This window comes from Oncorhynchus mykiss, chromosome 30 (assembly GCF_057628025.1).
Source record: "Oncorhynchus mykiss isolate SJ-2025 chromosome 30, ASM5762802v1, whole genome shotgun sequence".
Classification (NCBI taxonomy): domain Eukaryota; kingdom Metazoa; phylum Chordata; class Actinopteri; order Salmoniformes; family Salmonidae; genus Oncorhynchus; species Oncorhynchus mykiss.
In genome coordinates this window covers 35,269,389-35,285,670 of record NC_143051.1, presented here as the reverse complement: position 1 = coordinate 35,285,670, position 16,282 = coordinate 35,269,389, and the positions used below count along the sequence as shown (strand labels likewise).

Genomic DNA, 16,282 nt, shown 5'->3' with positions numbered 1-16,282 from the left:
CTTTCCAAAGCAGAAAATTGATTTGAGCATAGAAACTTGCCTTTTGGGCACTTTACATAGAAACTACATTATGTCTTAATGAATCAAATTTCACAGTTTGACATTCACCCTGTGGATAACGGTAATGAGGATGGAGAGCTCCATATACATAGTTACTTAAAGTTACTTATCTGATTCATTTTGAAATATACATTGAACAAAAATATAAAAGCAACATGCAACAATTTCAGTTCAGTTCATATTAGGAAATTAGTCAATTTAAATCAATTCATTAGGTCCTAATCTATGGATTTCACATGACTGGGAATACAGGTTTGCATCTGTTGGTCAAAGATACCTTAAATAAAGTAGGGGTGTGGATCAGAAAACCAGGCAGTATCTGGTGTGACCACGATTTGCCTCATGCAGCGCGACACATCTCCTTCACATAGACTTGATTGTGGCCTGTGGAATGTTGTCCCGCTCCTATTTAATGGCTGTGCAAAGTTTCTGGATATTAGCATAAACTGGAAAACGCTGTCGTACACGTCGATCCAGAGCATCCCAAACATGTTTCAATGGGCGACATATTTTGTAAGTATGCAGGCCATGGAAGAACTGGGACATTTTCAACTTCCAGGATTTGTTTTTACAGATCCTTGCAACATGGGGCCGTGCATTATCATGCTGAAACATGAGGTGATGGTGGCGGATGAATGGCATGACAATGGGCCTCAGGATTTTGGCACGGTATCTCTGTGCATTCAAATTGCCATCGATAAAATGCAATTGTGTTTGCCTGCCCATACCATAACCCCATCGCCACCATGGACCACTTTGTTCACAACATTGACCTCAGCAAACCGCTCACCCACACGACGCCATCTGCCATCTGCCCGGTACAGTTGAAACCGGAATTAATCCGTAAAGAGCACACTTCTCCAGCGTGCCAGTGTCCATCAACGGTGAGCCTTTGCACACTGAAGTTGGTTATGACGCCAAATTGCAGTCAAGTCAAGACCCTGGAGAGGATGACGAGCACGCAGATTAGCTTCCCTGACGTGGTTTCTGACAATTTGGGCAGAAATTCTTCGGTTGTGCAAACCTACAATTTCATCAGCTGTCCGGATGGCTGTCCGACCAACCCGCAGGTGAATAGCCGGATATGGAGGTCCTGGGCTGGCGTGGTTACACGTGGTCTGCGGTTGTAAGGCCAGTTGGATGTACTGCCAAATTCTCTAAAATGACGTTGGATGCAGCTTATGAGATATTAACATTCAATTATCTGGCAACAATTCTGATGGACGCTCGTGCAGTGAGCATGCCAATTGCATGCTCCCTCAAATCCTGAGACATCTGTGGCATTGTCTTGTGTGACAAAACTGCACATTTTAGAGTGGCCTTTTATTGTCCTCAGCACAAGGTGCACCTATGTACTGATCATGCTGTTTAATCAACTTCTTGGATTAACTTGGCAAAAGATAAATGCTCACAAACAGGGATGTAAACAACATTTGAGAGAAATATGTTTTTTGTCCAACACTTCACATGTTGCGTTCATATTTTCTTTCCAGTATATTTTCTTGATGGCATTCCAAAGAAATTGCAAGTTTCTGTTTACTTCAATTCCTGTTCTGATTTATTTTGAGTTTGGACTTTAATTAGCAGGCCTGCATTTTTTGTGAATAAATCAGAGATTTTTGCGTGTGAATCAGAGACTTTTCCACAACAAATTTGACAACCAATCTTTGGGATGTTGGCCCTATAAATCTTGTAAAAAATATGTAACACAATAATTCGGTACATACCTTCTCTTCCCTTGCATTGTCCTCTTTAATCTTCCTTTTTTCCCTTTGTATCTCCTCCCTTGCCAGGTCTATCTCTGCAACCGCTCTCTGTATTTCATCTTTCATCTGTTCCATCTTTTCACTCTCAGTCTTTCCATCTTCCATCTTCTGTTTCAGCTCTTCCCGTTGTCTCTGTATCTTTGACTTCACCAGTTCTAACTCATCCCTCTCTCGCATGATCTTCTCCATCCTTTGCTCCAGCTCTTTTTTTCTTTTTTGTGTCTCCGTCTTCATCAGTCTGATTTTGTCCTTTTCCCCTTTTAACTCCCCCTTGCTCAGTTCCATTTCTTCTTTCACCCTTCTTAACACCTCTCTGGTTTGTTCCACCTCTAGAATCAACCTCTGGATTACAGCATTCACTCTGTCTTTGTCACCCATCTCCATATTGCTTTCTTCCATCCTGTTTTCCATTGCCACTTTTGTTTGTCGTACCATTTCTCTGGTTCGCTCTACCTCTTGGATTAATCTCTGTATCTCAGCGTTCATCTGTTCCTTCTCATCAATATCTCTAAAGCCCTCTTCCAGACGAATCTCCAGTTCCTCTTTTGCTCTTTCTATTTCAGCCTTCGCCTGTTCAATTGCATCTCTCTCCCTTTTGGTCTCTTCCCTTCTTTGTTCCATCTCTTCTTCCGCTCTCTCTATTTCATCCTTCATCTTTTCCATTTCTTCCCTTTTTCTCTTAGTCTTTCTCATCATCTGTTCAAGGTCCTTTTTCTTCCTTTGCATCTCAGTCTTCACTAGTTCCATCTCTCCAATCTCTCTCTTGGTCTTCTGCATCATGTTCTCGACCTCTTGTCTCTGCCTCTGAATATCTTCCCTCACACTTTTCAGCTCATCCATTTCTGTCTCTGCTTGTTGCATTTTGTTTTCAATTTCCTCTTTCTGCTTCTGTATCTCAGATTTGATCCTTTCCATCTCCTCTTTCTCACTCTTTGTTTCTGTCATCTTGTTTTCAATGTCCTCTTTCTGTCTTTGTATTTCAGCCTTTGTTTGTTCCAGCTTGTCCATCTCTCTCATTGTCTTCTCCATCCTTGCTTCAATCTCATCTCTCTGTCTCTCTAGGTCAAATTTAATTGTTTCTATCTGGTTAATCTCTGTCTTAATTTCCTCCATTCTCTTATTCAGCTCCACATTATCTCGATGCAGTTTGGCTCTCTCTTCCTGCTCGTCCCTCTGTACCTCGTCCCAGAGTTTTTCCATCTCTTCTTTTACTCTGCTTAGCTCATCCTTGACCGTTTCATAGGGTTCTTTCTCTCTTATTGTTTCTTCCCTTATTCTCTCCAAAAGTTGTTTTTCTCTCTGAATTTCATCCTTCATCTGTTCCATCACGTCTCTGGCTTGCCTTGTCCTCTCAATGGATCTAGTCATTTCCTCATGCTGGTTCTGTACTTCAACCTTCATCCGTTCCACTTCGCCTCTCTCTAGACTTGTGGCATCCCTGCCTTGTTTTAACTCCCTCTCTATTTTCTTCTTGGTTCTCTCTATCTCTTCTCTATCTCTCTGTATTTCAGCTCTCAGTTCAAGCTCTTCCTTGACAGCTTCCTCCTGCTTTTTCTCAAGCTCCAGCTTTTTCTTCAGGGTTTCACACCGAAGCAATTCCAAGTCCTCTCTTTCTCTTGTGGTTTCATGGATTTGTCTTTTCAACATGGCCCTTTCTGACAAAACCTCTGTTTTAATTTGCTCAAGCATCTCCCTCTCTTGCTTTGTTTCATCCATCTTCTTTTGTAAGTCCCCTTTTTCGCTCTGAAACTGTATTTCTTCGGAATCGTCTTCGGCTCTCCGTATCTCGTCTCTTACTTTCTCCAACATTTCTCTTTCTCTTTGGATTTCAGCTCGTTGTTCACATCTCTGTTTCTCAATTTCATCTTTCATCTGTTCCATCTTTTCACTCTCAGTCTTTCCATCTTCCATCTTCTGTTTCAGCTCTTCCCGTTGTCTCTGTATCTTTGACTTCACCAGTTCTAACTCATCCCTCTCTCGCATGATCTTCTCCATCCTTTGCTCCAGCTCTTTTTTTCTTTTTTGTGTCTCCGTCTTCATCAGTCTGATTTTGTCCTTTTCCCCTTTTAACTCCCCCTTGCTCAGTTCCATTTCTTCTTTCACCCTTCTTAACACCTCTCTGGTTTGTTCCACCTCTAGAATCAACCTCTGGATTACAGCATTCACTCTGTCTTTGTCACACATCTCCATATTGCTTTCTTCCATCCTGTTTTCCATTGCCACTTTTGTTTGTCGTACCATTTCTCTGGTTCGCTCTACCTCTTGGATTAATCTCTGTATCTCAGCGTTCATCTGTTCCTTCTCATCAATATCTCTAAAGCCCTCTTCCAGACGAATCTCCAGTTCCTCTTTTGCTCTTTCTATTTCAGCCTTCGCCTGTTCAATTGCATCTCTCTCCCTTTTGGTCTCTTCCCTTCTTTGTTCCATCTCTTCTTCCGCTCTCTCTATTTCATCCTTCATCTTTTCCATTTCTTCCTTTTTTCTCTTAGTCTTTCTCATCATCTGTTCAAGGTCCTTTTTCTTCCTTTGCATCTCAGTCTTCACTAGTTCCATCTCTCCAATCTCTCTCTTGGCCTTCTGCATCATGTTCTCAACCTCTTGTCTCTGCCTCTGAATATCTTCCCTCACACTTTTCAGCTCATCCATTTCTGTCTCTGCTTGTTGCATTTTGTTTTCAATGTCCTCTTTCTGCTTCTGTATCTCAGATTTGATCTTTTCCATCTCCTCTTTCTCACTCTTTGTTTCTGTCATCTTGTTTTCAATGTCCTCTTTCTGTCTTTGTATTTCAGCCTTTGTTTGTTCCAGCTTGTCCATCTCTCTCTTTGTCTTCTCCATCCTTGCTTCAATCTCATCTCTCTGTCTCTCTAGGTCAAATTTAATTGTTTCTATCTGGCTAATCTCTGTCTTAATTTCCTCCATTCTCTTATTCAGCTCCACATTTTCTTGATGCAGTTTGGCTCTCTCTTCCTGGTCGTCCCTCTGTACCTCGTCCCAGAGTTTTTCCATCTCTTCTTTTACTCTGTTTAGCTCATCCTTGACCGTTTCATAGGGTTCTTTCTCTCTTATTGTTTCTTCCCTTATTCTCTCCAAAAGTTGTTTTTCTCTCTGAATTTCATCCTTCATCTGTTCCATCACGTCTCTGGCTTGCCTTGTCCTCTCAATGGATCTAGTCATTTCCTCATGCTGGTTCTGTACTTCAACCTTCATCAGTTCCACTTCGCCTCTCTCTAGACTTGTGGCATCCCTGCCTTGTTTTAACTCCCTCTCTATTTTCTTCTTGGTTCTCTCTATCTCCTCTCTATCTCTCTGCATTTCAGCTCTCAGTTCAAGCTCTTCCTTGACAGCTTCATCCTTCTTTTTCTCAAGCTCCAGCTTTTTCTCCAGGGTCTCACACCGAAGCAATTCCAAGTCCTCTCTTTCTCTTGCGGTTTCATGGATTTGTCTTTTCAACATGGCCCTTTCTGACAAAACCTCTGTTTTAATTTGCTCAAGCATCTCCCTCTCTTGCTGTATTTCATCCATCTTCTTTTGTAAGTCCCCTTTTTCGCTCTGAAGCTGTGTTTTTTCGGAGTCTTCTTCGGCTCTCCGTATCTCGTCTCTTACTTTCTCCAACATTTCTCTTTCTCGTTGGATTTCAGCTCGTTGCTCAAGCTCTTCTTTCACTGCTTCATATCTCTGTTTCTCAATTTCCTCTTTTGTTCTTCCAGCCTCGTCTCTTTGCTTTTTCAGCTGGGACTCCACTTTTTGTACGACCAGCTTTGCCTGATCCACCTCATATTTTGCTCTGTTTGTCTCCTTCACACGGTTCTCTATTTCTGTCATTTGTCTTTGGAGTTCAGCCTTCATCTCTACGATCTCTTCCTTCTCTTGCTTTGTGACTTGCTTGCTCCTCTCGATCTCTTCCCTTTCTTCCTGAAGGTTACGCTCCATTTCCGTTAAGTCCTCATTCTTTATCTTGGCCTCTTCTGATATTTTCTCTGCAATGTTCTTCTCGTCTTTCACACGGGCTTTCATTTTTTCTAGGTTCTCTCTTTCTCGTTGCGTTTCCACCTTGTTTCTTTCTATTTCCTCTCGCACTTTCTGTTTTTCCTCCTTCAACCTTTCAAGTGTTTCCGTCTCTTGCTGCGCTCTTGCTCTCTGTTCCACCTCGTCTTTCTCTGTTTCACACCATTTCCTTTCCATTTCCTCTTTCAATTGAATTATCTCACACTTAACCTCTTCATAATGCGCTCTCTCTTTCTCTGTCTTTTCCCTTCTACTCTCCAAATCTTCACGTTGTCTCTGTATCTCTGCTTTCATTTCTTCCATTTTGTCTTTTGCTTGTTTTGTCTCTGTAACTTTTTCTTCTATATCTTCTATCTGTCTCTGTATATTAACTTTCATCTGCTCCATTTGCTCCTTTTCTCTTCTTGTGATCTCCCTGCTTTGCTCATTCTCCTCTTTCATTCTCAGCGTTTCAAAATGAATCCTCTCCAATTCTTGTCTCTCTCTCATTGTCTCTTGCTTTTTCCTCTCCACGTTGTCTTTTTCCTTCTGAACTTCAGCTCTCAATTGTTTGATCCCATCTCTCTGTCGTTTTACTTCTTCACTCCACTTTTTGGCTTCCTCTCTCTCTCGGTTTCCTCTTGTTTTTTCAACGTCCTTGGCTTTCTGCATTTCAGACTTGAGCATTTCCACTTCTTCTCTCTGTCTCTGTATTTCAGCTCTCTGCTCCAGCTCCTCCTTGACAGTCTCATACCTTCTTTTCTCCATTTCCTCCTTCACTCGCCTGGTGTCATCTTTTTGTTTCTCCAGGGCTTCTTTCGTTCTCTGTATCTCTGCTTTTACGTTTTCCATTCTGTCATTTTCTTGCTTTGTCTCCTCAATGTTTCTCTCAATCTTTTCCACTTGTCTCTGCAGTTCAGCTTCCCTCTGTTCCATCTTATCATTCTCTCGCTTTGCTTCCTCTCTGTTTTGCTCAATCTCCTCTTTGTCCATTTGAATCGCATACTTGATCTGCTCCAACTCCTTTTGTTTTCGTAATGTTTCTTGTTTGTCCTTCTCAAGTGAATCCTTTTCTAGAAGAATTTCTGCTTTCATTTTGTTGACCAGGTCCTTCTCTTGCTTCGTCTTCTCCCTGTTTTGATCAACCTCCTCTTTTGCTCTCTGCAGCTCAGCTTTTACGTTGGCAAGTTCCTCTTTCTCTTGCTGGATCCTAACTCTCTGCTCAAGCTCTTCTTTCTCCGTTTCATACCACCTTCGATCCATCTCTTCTTTTACTTTGTTTATCTCACATTTAATCTGCTCAAACTGTTCTTTTTGTCTTTTAATGTCATCTCTTTTTGTCTCCAGCTGACCTTGCTCCCTGTGTACATCGGCCTTCATCGCTTCCATTTTTTCTTTTACTTGATTGGTTTCTGCAATTCTTATTTCCATGTCCTCTATCTGTCCCTGAATGTCAGCCTTAATCTGTTCCATTTTCTCCTGCTCTTGTTTGGTTGTTTCCTTGCAGTGCTCCATCTCCTCTTTTGCTCTCAATGTCTCATACTTGATCAATTCCAAACTCTGTCTCTCGTTAATGGTCTCATTGTATCTTCTCTCCAGAATGTCTTTCTCTGTTTGGACATCAGCCCACATTTGTCGTATTCCGTCTTTCTCTATATTTATTTCCTCCATGTTCTGTTTCAGTTTTTCATTCACATTCTGGATCTCCATCCTCATCAGCTCCATCTTTGTGTTTTGCTCTTGTTTCTCAGCCATTAGCCTTTCTATTTCCTCTTGTTGTTGCTTAATCTTTGCTTTCATGTAGTTAGTTTCATTTCTCTCCCTTCTTGACCCCTCCCAAAGTTTTTCAATCTCCTCAATTGCTTGCATTGTTTCTTGTCTTCGTCTCTTAAGAGATTCCTTTTTTGTCTGTATGCCAAGTTTTGGTGTGGTCTTATCCTCTAATGTTGTGGTATCTCCATACCTTTGATCCAATCCTGTCTGTGTCATCTTACTGTTTCGTTGTCTCTGCTCTGTTGTGGGTGAGGAAGAGCAATACATCAGAGTTTTCTCAAAGCAAACCAGTGATCATAGCATTTATAAAAAGGTGAGCACTTTTTCAGATAAAGAACACCTGGCCATACTTTAAAGCGGCCTTTCTTAAAGGTGCTACATGCAGAATGTCTCACCCATGTGGAAGCTAGATGAATTGCAACAACAACTAGCCCCCCACACACACAACACAACACTAAACAATACATTAATTCTACTATAACGGTAACAAACGGTGCCCACAAACTGGTAGGGCCTTAAGCTGTCCCAACCGCAGAGCCCCAACAGGAGTCCCAATACCTTACCACTGCTACACCAGCCAAGCCTTTTCTGGCAGCGAAACAGTTCATTCAGCCTCATTTACTGCCTTAAAAAAAAACACATCTGATATGGCTGACTTTCTTAAACAAATGTTGTTTCTACTGACAATTGAGATGTACAAACTATGGCATAAGGGGACGACAAGTGGATAAGAAGCAATCCGCAATATCGATAAAGATATTAATGAGCGAGCTAGGACGGATGTAGTCAGTATAAGTATTTGTTCAGCACTTTTGAAATGTACAGTGACAGAATTCAGAACATGGGCCGGTCTTATAGTATTCTCCCTGTACACCAAGTCAGAACCGTAGGATAAATAAAGGGGGTATATAAGAAGACAATGAAAGCTCTTAAAATATTTGATGATTACATTTCTCTAAAAGTGGTTCTAGACTACATGTGCACCACCAAGTCAGAACAGTAGGCGAAATTAAGAGGGGAAAATAGACCAGATTATTAGGGTGAGGCACATGGGCTACTAATAGCTTACTACACAACATACATTTAGTATTACTTTCTTAGCTACAGTATACATACAGTATCTCTCTGGCATATTACATCATTATAGCAGCAGCATACAATACATTTTTGGACTCACTTGAACAGGAAGGTGGCGCGACGGTCCTTCGTGGACAAATTTTGTCAAGAAACTTTGTCATCAAAGTCTAGCATTCTCTGGATTTATGATGCTTTCAAGACAACTGGGAAAAAAACAAGTATTGCCTCTAGAAAGAGGCCTGAGTTCCCGACTTACAATTCCGAGTTGGAAATGTATTTTCCCAGTCGGATTGCGTTTTTCCCCTGAGTTCCCAGTTGTCTTGAACTCACTGAAGTCAGATTTGAGAGCATGGCCAATGTTGAATGTTTATAATTTAAGCTTGGAAAAAAGACCGTTAAGGCTAGTGATTGCATTGCAATGCTTGCAGTTAGCCACTGATTCCTTCCAAACTACTCATTGTTGAATTTGCGATTTCCGTCTTGTTGTGTATGTTTATGTCCAATTTCTCTTCATATGACAAGGATTGAAAAGGATTTGCCAGTAGATTGTTAGCTTGATTCATGATGATAACAGCTAGTTAAGATTTTGAAAGTATGATGTTGAGTCCAATCAAAGCAACTGTAGATATAACGTGATTTGACGTCATTTTATCAGTGGGTAATGACCTTGAGCCTTCTTGGATGGTATGTATTGAACAGTGTGTATTGTTTTCTCACATGAACTGAAATGTATGTCTGTGAAGAGTGTAGAATTTTAGCAAGCAGGACATTTTTGCAACCAGGAAACTATTTCTACATTGGCCACTTTCCACAGGCTGCCATTGTTCGCTGTGCTCGAGGAGGACATGACCACCACGCCTCTTAGCGATGCCGATGGAAGAGAGGGAAAGTGCAGTTTTCCCATCTTGTCAAATAGAAAGTCTGCATTTTAGAATGTGATTTTGTTTTGCCCCCCCCCCCCTCCCCTCTCCACACTATCCTTCCAGTATTACTGCAGATATACAGTGCCTTGCGGCGAAAGTATTCGGCCCCCTTGAACTTTGCGACCTTTTGCCACATTTCAGGCTTCAAAGATAAAGATATAAAACTGTATTTTTTTGTGAAGAATCAACAACAAGTGGGACACAATCATGAAGTGGAACGACATTTATTGGATATTTCAAACTTTTTTAACAAATCAAAAACTGAAAAATTGGGTGTGCAAAATTATTCAGCCCCCTTAAGTTAATACTTTGTAGCGCAACCTTTTGCTGCGATTATAGCTGTAAGTCGCTTGGGGTATGTCTCTATCAGTTTTGCACATCGAGAGACTGACATTTTTTCCCATTCCTCCTTGCAAAACAGCTCGAGCTCAGTGAAGTTGGATGGAGAGCATTTGTGAATAGCAGTTTTCAGTTCTTTCCACAGATTCTCGATTGGATTCAGGTCTGGACTTTGACTTGGCCATTCTAACACCTGGATATGTTTATTTTTGAACCATTCCATTGTAGATTTTGCTTTATGTTTTGGATCATTGTCTTGTTGGAAGACAAATCTCCGTCCCAGTCTCAGGTCTTTTGCAGACTCCATCAGGTTTTCTTCCAGAACGGTCCTGTATTTGGCTCCATCCATCTTCCCATCAATTTGAACCATCTTCCCTGTCCCTGCTGAAGAAAAGCAGGCCCAAACCATGATGCTGCCACCACCATGTTTGACAGTGGGGATGGTGTGTTCAGAGTGATGAGCTGTGTTGCTTTTACGCCAAACATAACGTTTTGCATTGTTGCCAAAAAGTTACATTTTGGTTTCATCTGACCAGAGCACCTTCTTCCACATGTTTGGTGTGTCTCCCAGGTGGCTTGTGGCAAACTTTAAACTACACTTTTTATGGATACCTTTCAGAAATGGCTTTCTTCTTGCCACTCTTCCATAAAGGCCATTTTTGTGCAATATACGACTGATTGTTGTCCTATGGACAGAGTCTCCCACCTCAGCTGTAGATCTCTGCAGTTCATCCAGAGTGATCATGGGCCTCTTGGCTGCATCTCTGATCAGTCTTCTCCTTGTATGAGCTGAAAGTTTAGAGGGACGGCCAGGTCTTGGTAGATTTGCAGTGGTCTTCCATTTCAATATTATCGCTTGCACAGTGCTCCTTGGGATGTTTAAAGCTTGGGAAATCTTTTTGTATCCAAATCCGGCTTTAAACTTCTTCACAACAGTATCTCGGACCTGCCTGGTGTGTTCCTTGTTCTTCATGATGCTCTCTGCGCTTTTAACGGACCTCTGAGACTATCACAGTGCAGGTGCATTTATACGGAGACTTGATTGCACACAGGTGGATTGTATTTATCATCATTAGTCATTTAGGTCAACATTGGATCATTCAGAGATCCTCACTGAACTTCTGGAGAGAGTTTGCTGCACTGAAAGTAAAGGGGCTGAATAATTTTGCACGCCCAATTTTTCAGTTTTTGATTTGTTAAAAAAGTTTGAAATATCCAATAAATGTCGTTCCACTTCATGATTGTGTCCCACTTGTTGTTGATTCTTCACAAAAAAATACAGTTTTATATCTTTATGTTTGAAGCCTGAAATGTGGCAAAAGGTCGCAAAGTTCAAGGGGGCCGAATACTTTCGCAAGGCACTGTATTATGGACATTTTCTGCAGTTACAATTCAAAATCTCTACATATAGCTCCTTTAAAGTATGGGTCGTGACCCAAAGTAGACATGCAAAAATGTACTTTATTTTTTGGGGCGGGGACATATTGAAGTCTCAACTTACTGTTTAGAGTTAGCATAGTAGAATATAAGGTGCAATTTCGAAATATGGTTGTTCATGAGAAGTTTTTCTCTTGTTATATCAGTCACTGACAGTTACTCAATTAGCCATGTCAGCTAACAATTTTTGAATTCCTAAGTTAGTCTAGCCAGCTATCAAAACTTGTAGTAATCATGGCCGAATACTGACCAGGCACGCAGGGCAGGTGACCAAGGACCCTGACCTCCAGGGGGTCATTGATTTTGTTTGTCACTCCAATTCAGATATAATATTACATGGCATAAGTCATGGAAAAATGTGTAGAATTGCAGGAAATTGTCCAGGGGCTGGAACCAAAATAATTTTCCTTATCGTTTCATTCTGACAAGGAACCAGTATTTGTGAAATTGACATTGTTTTTACATTTAGCTCATTATTAGTCCACTAATCAGTGCAGATAGAGCAGCTTTCCATGGACGGGCAAGGTAGTTCTTTACATGCTTGATGGACAGACAAGTGTAGGGCTGCGAGATGCAACTGAAATGGTTGAGGCTTGGTTTGAAGCGCTGGGCATCATGATTTGACGTGCATTATAATATATTTACGATATTAGTAGGCCTATCATTACTTAACTGAATTATATAATTATATACTAGCTAGATACCTACGGAAGAGCAGCTAATATGGAGGAACTTTGAACGTCTGAGAGTTGGCTCAACGCTAAGGCTAGATCAACGCCCTGGACCAGAGATAGCGAACAAGTTTGTGTTCCCAGCAACGCTGGAATTTAAAACACGTCTCACCTTTTTGTAGGTAATACATCCAACGTGAAACGTGATAACTATAGTATCCTTAGCTAGCCTAGAAAACGAGTAGGCAGAAACTGGAAGGAGACGTTTCTGAGTGACAGAATGGGTGCTTGTTTAGGTGCTTTGATTGAGTTTTTTGAGGGACTGAAAAAAAAATGCTTGGAACATTATTAACCAGTTCCTATGCTTTCAAAATAATGTTTCTGTTCCGGAACACTAGAGATTTCTTTCATGCCTGGTTCTGTTTCGTTCCTCGAAAATGTTTACTATTTTCCGGTTTTAGGTTTTGTTCCCTGAACCGGTTCCAACCCCTGTTTAAAACGGAAAAGATTTCTCTACACCCTATGGCAAAATGGGTAGAATTGCAGGAGATTAGCTGTAAAACAGCAACAAAAAAAGATCACTGATCCATGGCAAAATTTGTAGAATTGCATGAAATTTGTATAAACATTTCAGAATTTTCAGAAACGTTCTTTAAAACAGCAATATTTTCTTTACACCTCATGATAAAAAGTTTAGAATTGCAGGAAATTAACTTAAAAACCGCCGTCAACAAAATCTTGCTCGTCTTCATTTAAAAAAAAACAACTGTGTTGTTTGTTCGTTTAATAACAACTTTATGGCAGATACATTTATGGTGAAGAGCATGCCTAGAATGTTCCAACAATTTTATAATAAAGTGGACCGAAGATTAGAAATATGAATTAATCTTACCTAGCTTGTCCATGAGTTCAGGCTCTTTCCGTCTCAATATCAGATGGAATGCAAGTTTGGTTTGTGGTGTCTCTCTCTCTACGGCTTCAAACAGAGCCCTCATCTGGTCTTGTGTGGTCTGGGCTGCACGGACGCTGTGTGCCAGCTCTTCTGGGATAAGATGTTGTGAGATCACAGCGTCTACTATGGGCCCAGATAATCTCACCTGCGCAATGATCTGCTCTCTGAACTCCTCCAAGAAGTCCCCCACTAGGATTAAATCAATTAATTTCAATGAGTTGCTGAATGTATTAATTAATTCATTATCATGTAGCTTTATTTGAAGTATAACTGGTTAAGATTTTTGTAAGATTCTATACAATTTTATATAGTTACAGACGACTCCTGATAAGTACAAACTGAATAAATTGTCATTTTTACTTGCTCTAGATGTCATTATTATATGATTCAATGCACACACATGCCAAGGGTGAACTGTCAATCACAAACACATATCGAAAGATGCCACAAAATAGAATTATAGTTTCATTTTTAATCATTGAAAATAATATAATATATATTATATATATATAAATAAGAAGAAGAACTCAATCCTGAAGAGCAAAAGGGTATATACTGTTTTGCAGAACGCAAATTGTACCGTGGTTTCTTGATTTTGCCATGTTTGCCTCTTCCAATGTTCCTTAGGGGGCTGCTGTCCATGAGATCACTGGCCTGGTTGAAATGGATAAGGTGGCTTTATGTTATCAAACTCAGTTTGAACACGCACGCAGGCAGGCTCACACGCGCGCGCGCATGCATACACCCCAAATATTTATACTCATATAGTATGATTCACACAAAAATATCACGACAAGATGAGAAATAGGTTTCAAATTTCACATTTACACAACATATTGATATGCCAAAAAATAACACCTTTAAAGACCGTTTCTTTTTTTCAAAGAACAACTTTCTCACTTCTGTCCTCCCTACTGTATGTCCCTGAATTTTCTCTATAAGGTTTTGGTTCAGTTTTTTTGTAGTACACATTTTTTATAGAAAATAATATTTAATATATTGGTGTATTGGTAGATAATCTACAGTATGTCATATCAGAGGAGTTGGGGAAAAAGCAGAAGACACTTTTCCATCTAGACTGTACCAATAAAGTATATAGTATCTTATCTGAGTCAATTAAAACAACAACTCACCTTAGTAGTCGCTGATCTGTGAGTAGAATTTATTCCGTTTACTTGTCTGATGTGGTGTTAGTGTAGGTTTTGCAGTCATACCAGAGAAAGCAAATAGGCAGAGGTTTCATAAACATTTGATATCTTCTCTTTCCACACCATTGGTGTCCACTTCATTTGAAGGTGGATAAATGTAACAGAAAGTGAGCTTCCGTTTGATTGGTTGGAAGGCAACGCAGGGGTGGTAAAATATCTTAATACGCATCTTGCCCTTAGTCTGGCCCTCTCTGATAAGGGTGGGGTCCATCTCTGCCCTTTGATTGGCATGGTGCCAGACAACCCAAAGTCCCCAACCTAGAACTTGCAAAATAACAATGTGAACACAACAGTGACGATTTTAGCATGTAAATCTTGGTGGGACAAACTCATCATTTATTTTTTAGATGCATGCCAGCAAAGGCACAACACAACACTAAACATTAAATTAATTGCACTATAACGGTAAACAACGGTGCACAGAAACTGTTAGGGCAATACATAAAGCTGTCTTTCTTTTCAGCACCATGGAGTGAATCCTTACCACCGCTACACCTGGTTATCAGACTTGTCTGGTAGCAAAACAGTTCATTCAGACTAAGTTACTGCCTTTTAAAAAAACATAGCTGATATGGCTGACTTGCTTAAAAATGTGGTTTCTACTGACAATTGCGATGTAATGACTATGGCATAAGGGGAAGACGAGCAGATAAGAGGCAATATCTGTAATTTCAATTAAGACATTAATGAGTGAGCTAAGACGGATGTAGTCAACATACAGTTGAAGTCGTAAGTTTACACACACTTAGGTTGGAGTCATTAAAACTCGTTTTTCAACCACTCCACAAATTTCTTGTTAAACAAACTATAGTTTTGGCAAGTCGGTTAGGACATCTACTTTCTGCATGACACAGGTCATTTCTCCAACAATTGTTTACAGACAGATTATTTCACTCACAATTCACTGTATCACAATTCCAGCGGGTCATACGTTTACATACACTAAGTTGACTGTGCCTTTAAACAGCTTGGAAAATTCCAGAAAATGATTTCATGGCTTTAGAAGCTTCTGTTGGGATAATTGACATAATTTGAGTCAATTAGAGGTGTACCTACAGTGCCTTGCGAAAGTATTCGGCCCCCTTGAACTTTGCGACCTTTTGCCACATTTCAGGCTTCAAACATAAAGATATACAACTGTATTTTTTTGTGAAGAATCAACAACAAGTGGGACACAATCATGAAGTGGAACGACATTTATTGGATATTTCAAACTTTTTTAACAAATCAAAAACTGAAAAATTGGGCGTGCAAAATTATTCAGCCCCTTTACTTTCAGTGCTGCAAACTCTCTCCAGAAGTTCAGTGAGGATCTCTGAATGATCCAATGTTGACCTAAATGACTAATGATGATAAATACAATCCACCTGTGTGTAATCAAGTGTCCGTGTAAATGCAACTGCACTGTGATAGTCTCAGAGGTCCGTTAAAAGCGCAGAGAGCATCATGAAGAACAAGGAACACACCAGGCAGGTCTGAGATACTGTTGTGAAGAAGTTAAAAGCCGGATTTGGATACAAAAATATTTCCCAAGCTTTAAACATCCCAAGGAGCACTGTGCAAGCGATAATATTGAAGTGGAAGGAGTATCAGACCACTGCAAATCTACCAAGACCTGGCCGTCCCTCTAAACTTTCAGCTCATACAAGGAGAAGACTGATCAGAGATGCAGCCAAGAGGCCCATGATCACTCTGGATGAACGGCAGAGATCTACAGCTGAGGTGGGAGACTCTGTCCACAGGACAATAATCAGTCGTATATTGCACAAATCTGGCCTTTATGGAAGAGTGGCAAGAAGAAAGCCATTTCTTAAAGATATCCATAAAAAGTGTTGTTTAAAGTTTGCCACAAGCCACCTGGGAGACACACCAAACATGTGGAAGAAGGTGCTCTGGTCAGATGAAACCAAAATTGAACTTTTTGGCAACAATGCAAAACGTTATGTTTGGCGTAAAAGCAACACAGCTCATCACACTGAACACACCATCCCCACTGTCAAACATGGTGGTGGCAGCATCATGGTTTGGGCCTGCTTTTCTTCAGCAGGGACAGGGAAGATGGTTAAAATTGATGGGAAGATGGATGGAGCCA

General features: G+C 40.5%; 1 protein-coding gene across 1 annotated transcript in view; it reads right to left on the bottom strand.

Moving 5' to 3' along the window:
- The window catches only part of LOC110489254 (uncharacterized), a 62,724-nt gene extending 47,519 nt beyond the window's left edge, over positions 1-15,205 (bottom strand). The window contains exons 1-4 of the mRNA XM_036971109.2: positions 14,116-15,205; positions 13,563-13,636; positions 12,923-13,171; positions 1,788-7,822 (exon numbers count right to left, since the gene is read on the bottom strand). Of these exons, the coding sequence (XP_036827004.2) occupies positions 1,788-7,822; positions 12,923-13,171; positions 13,563-13,584 (6,306 nt within the window). The 5' untranslated portion in view covers positions 13,585-13,636; positions 14,116-15,205. The remainder of the gene's footprint in view (positions 1-1,787; positions 7,823-12,922; positions 13,172-13,562; positions 13,637-14,115) is intronic.
- Positions 15,206-16,282: the final 1,077 nt, after the last annotated feature.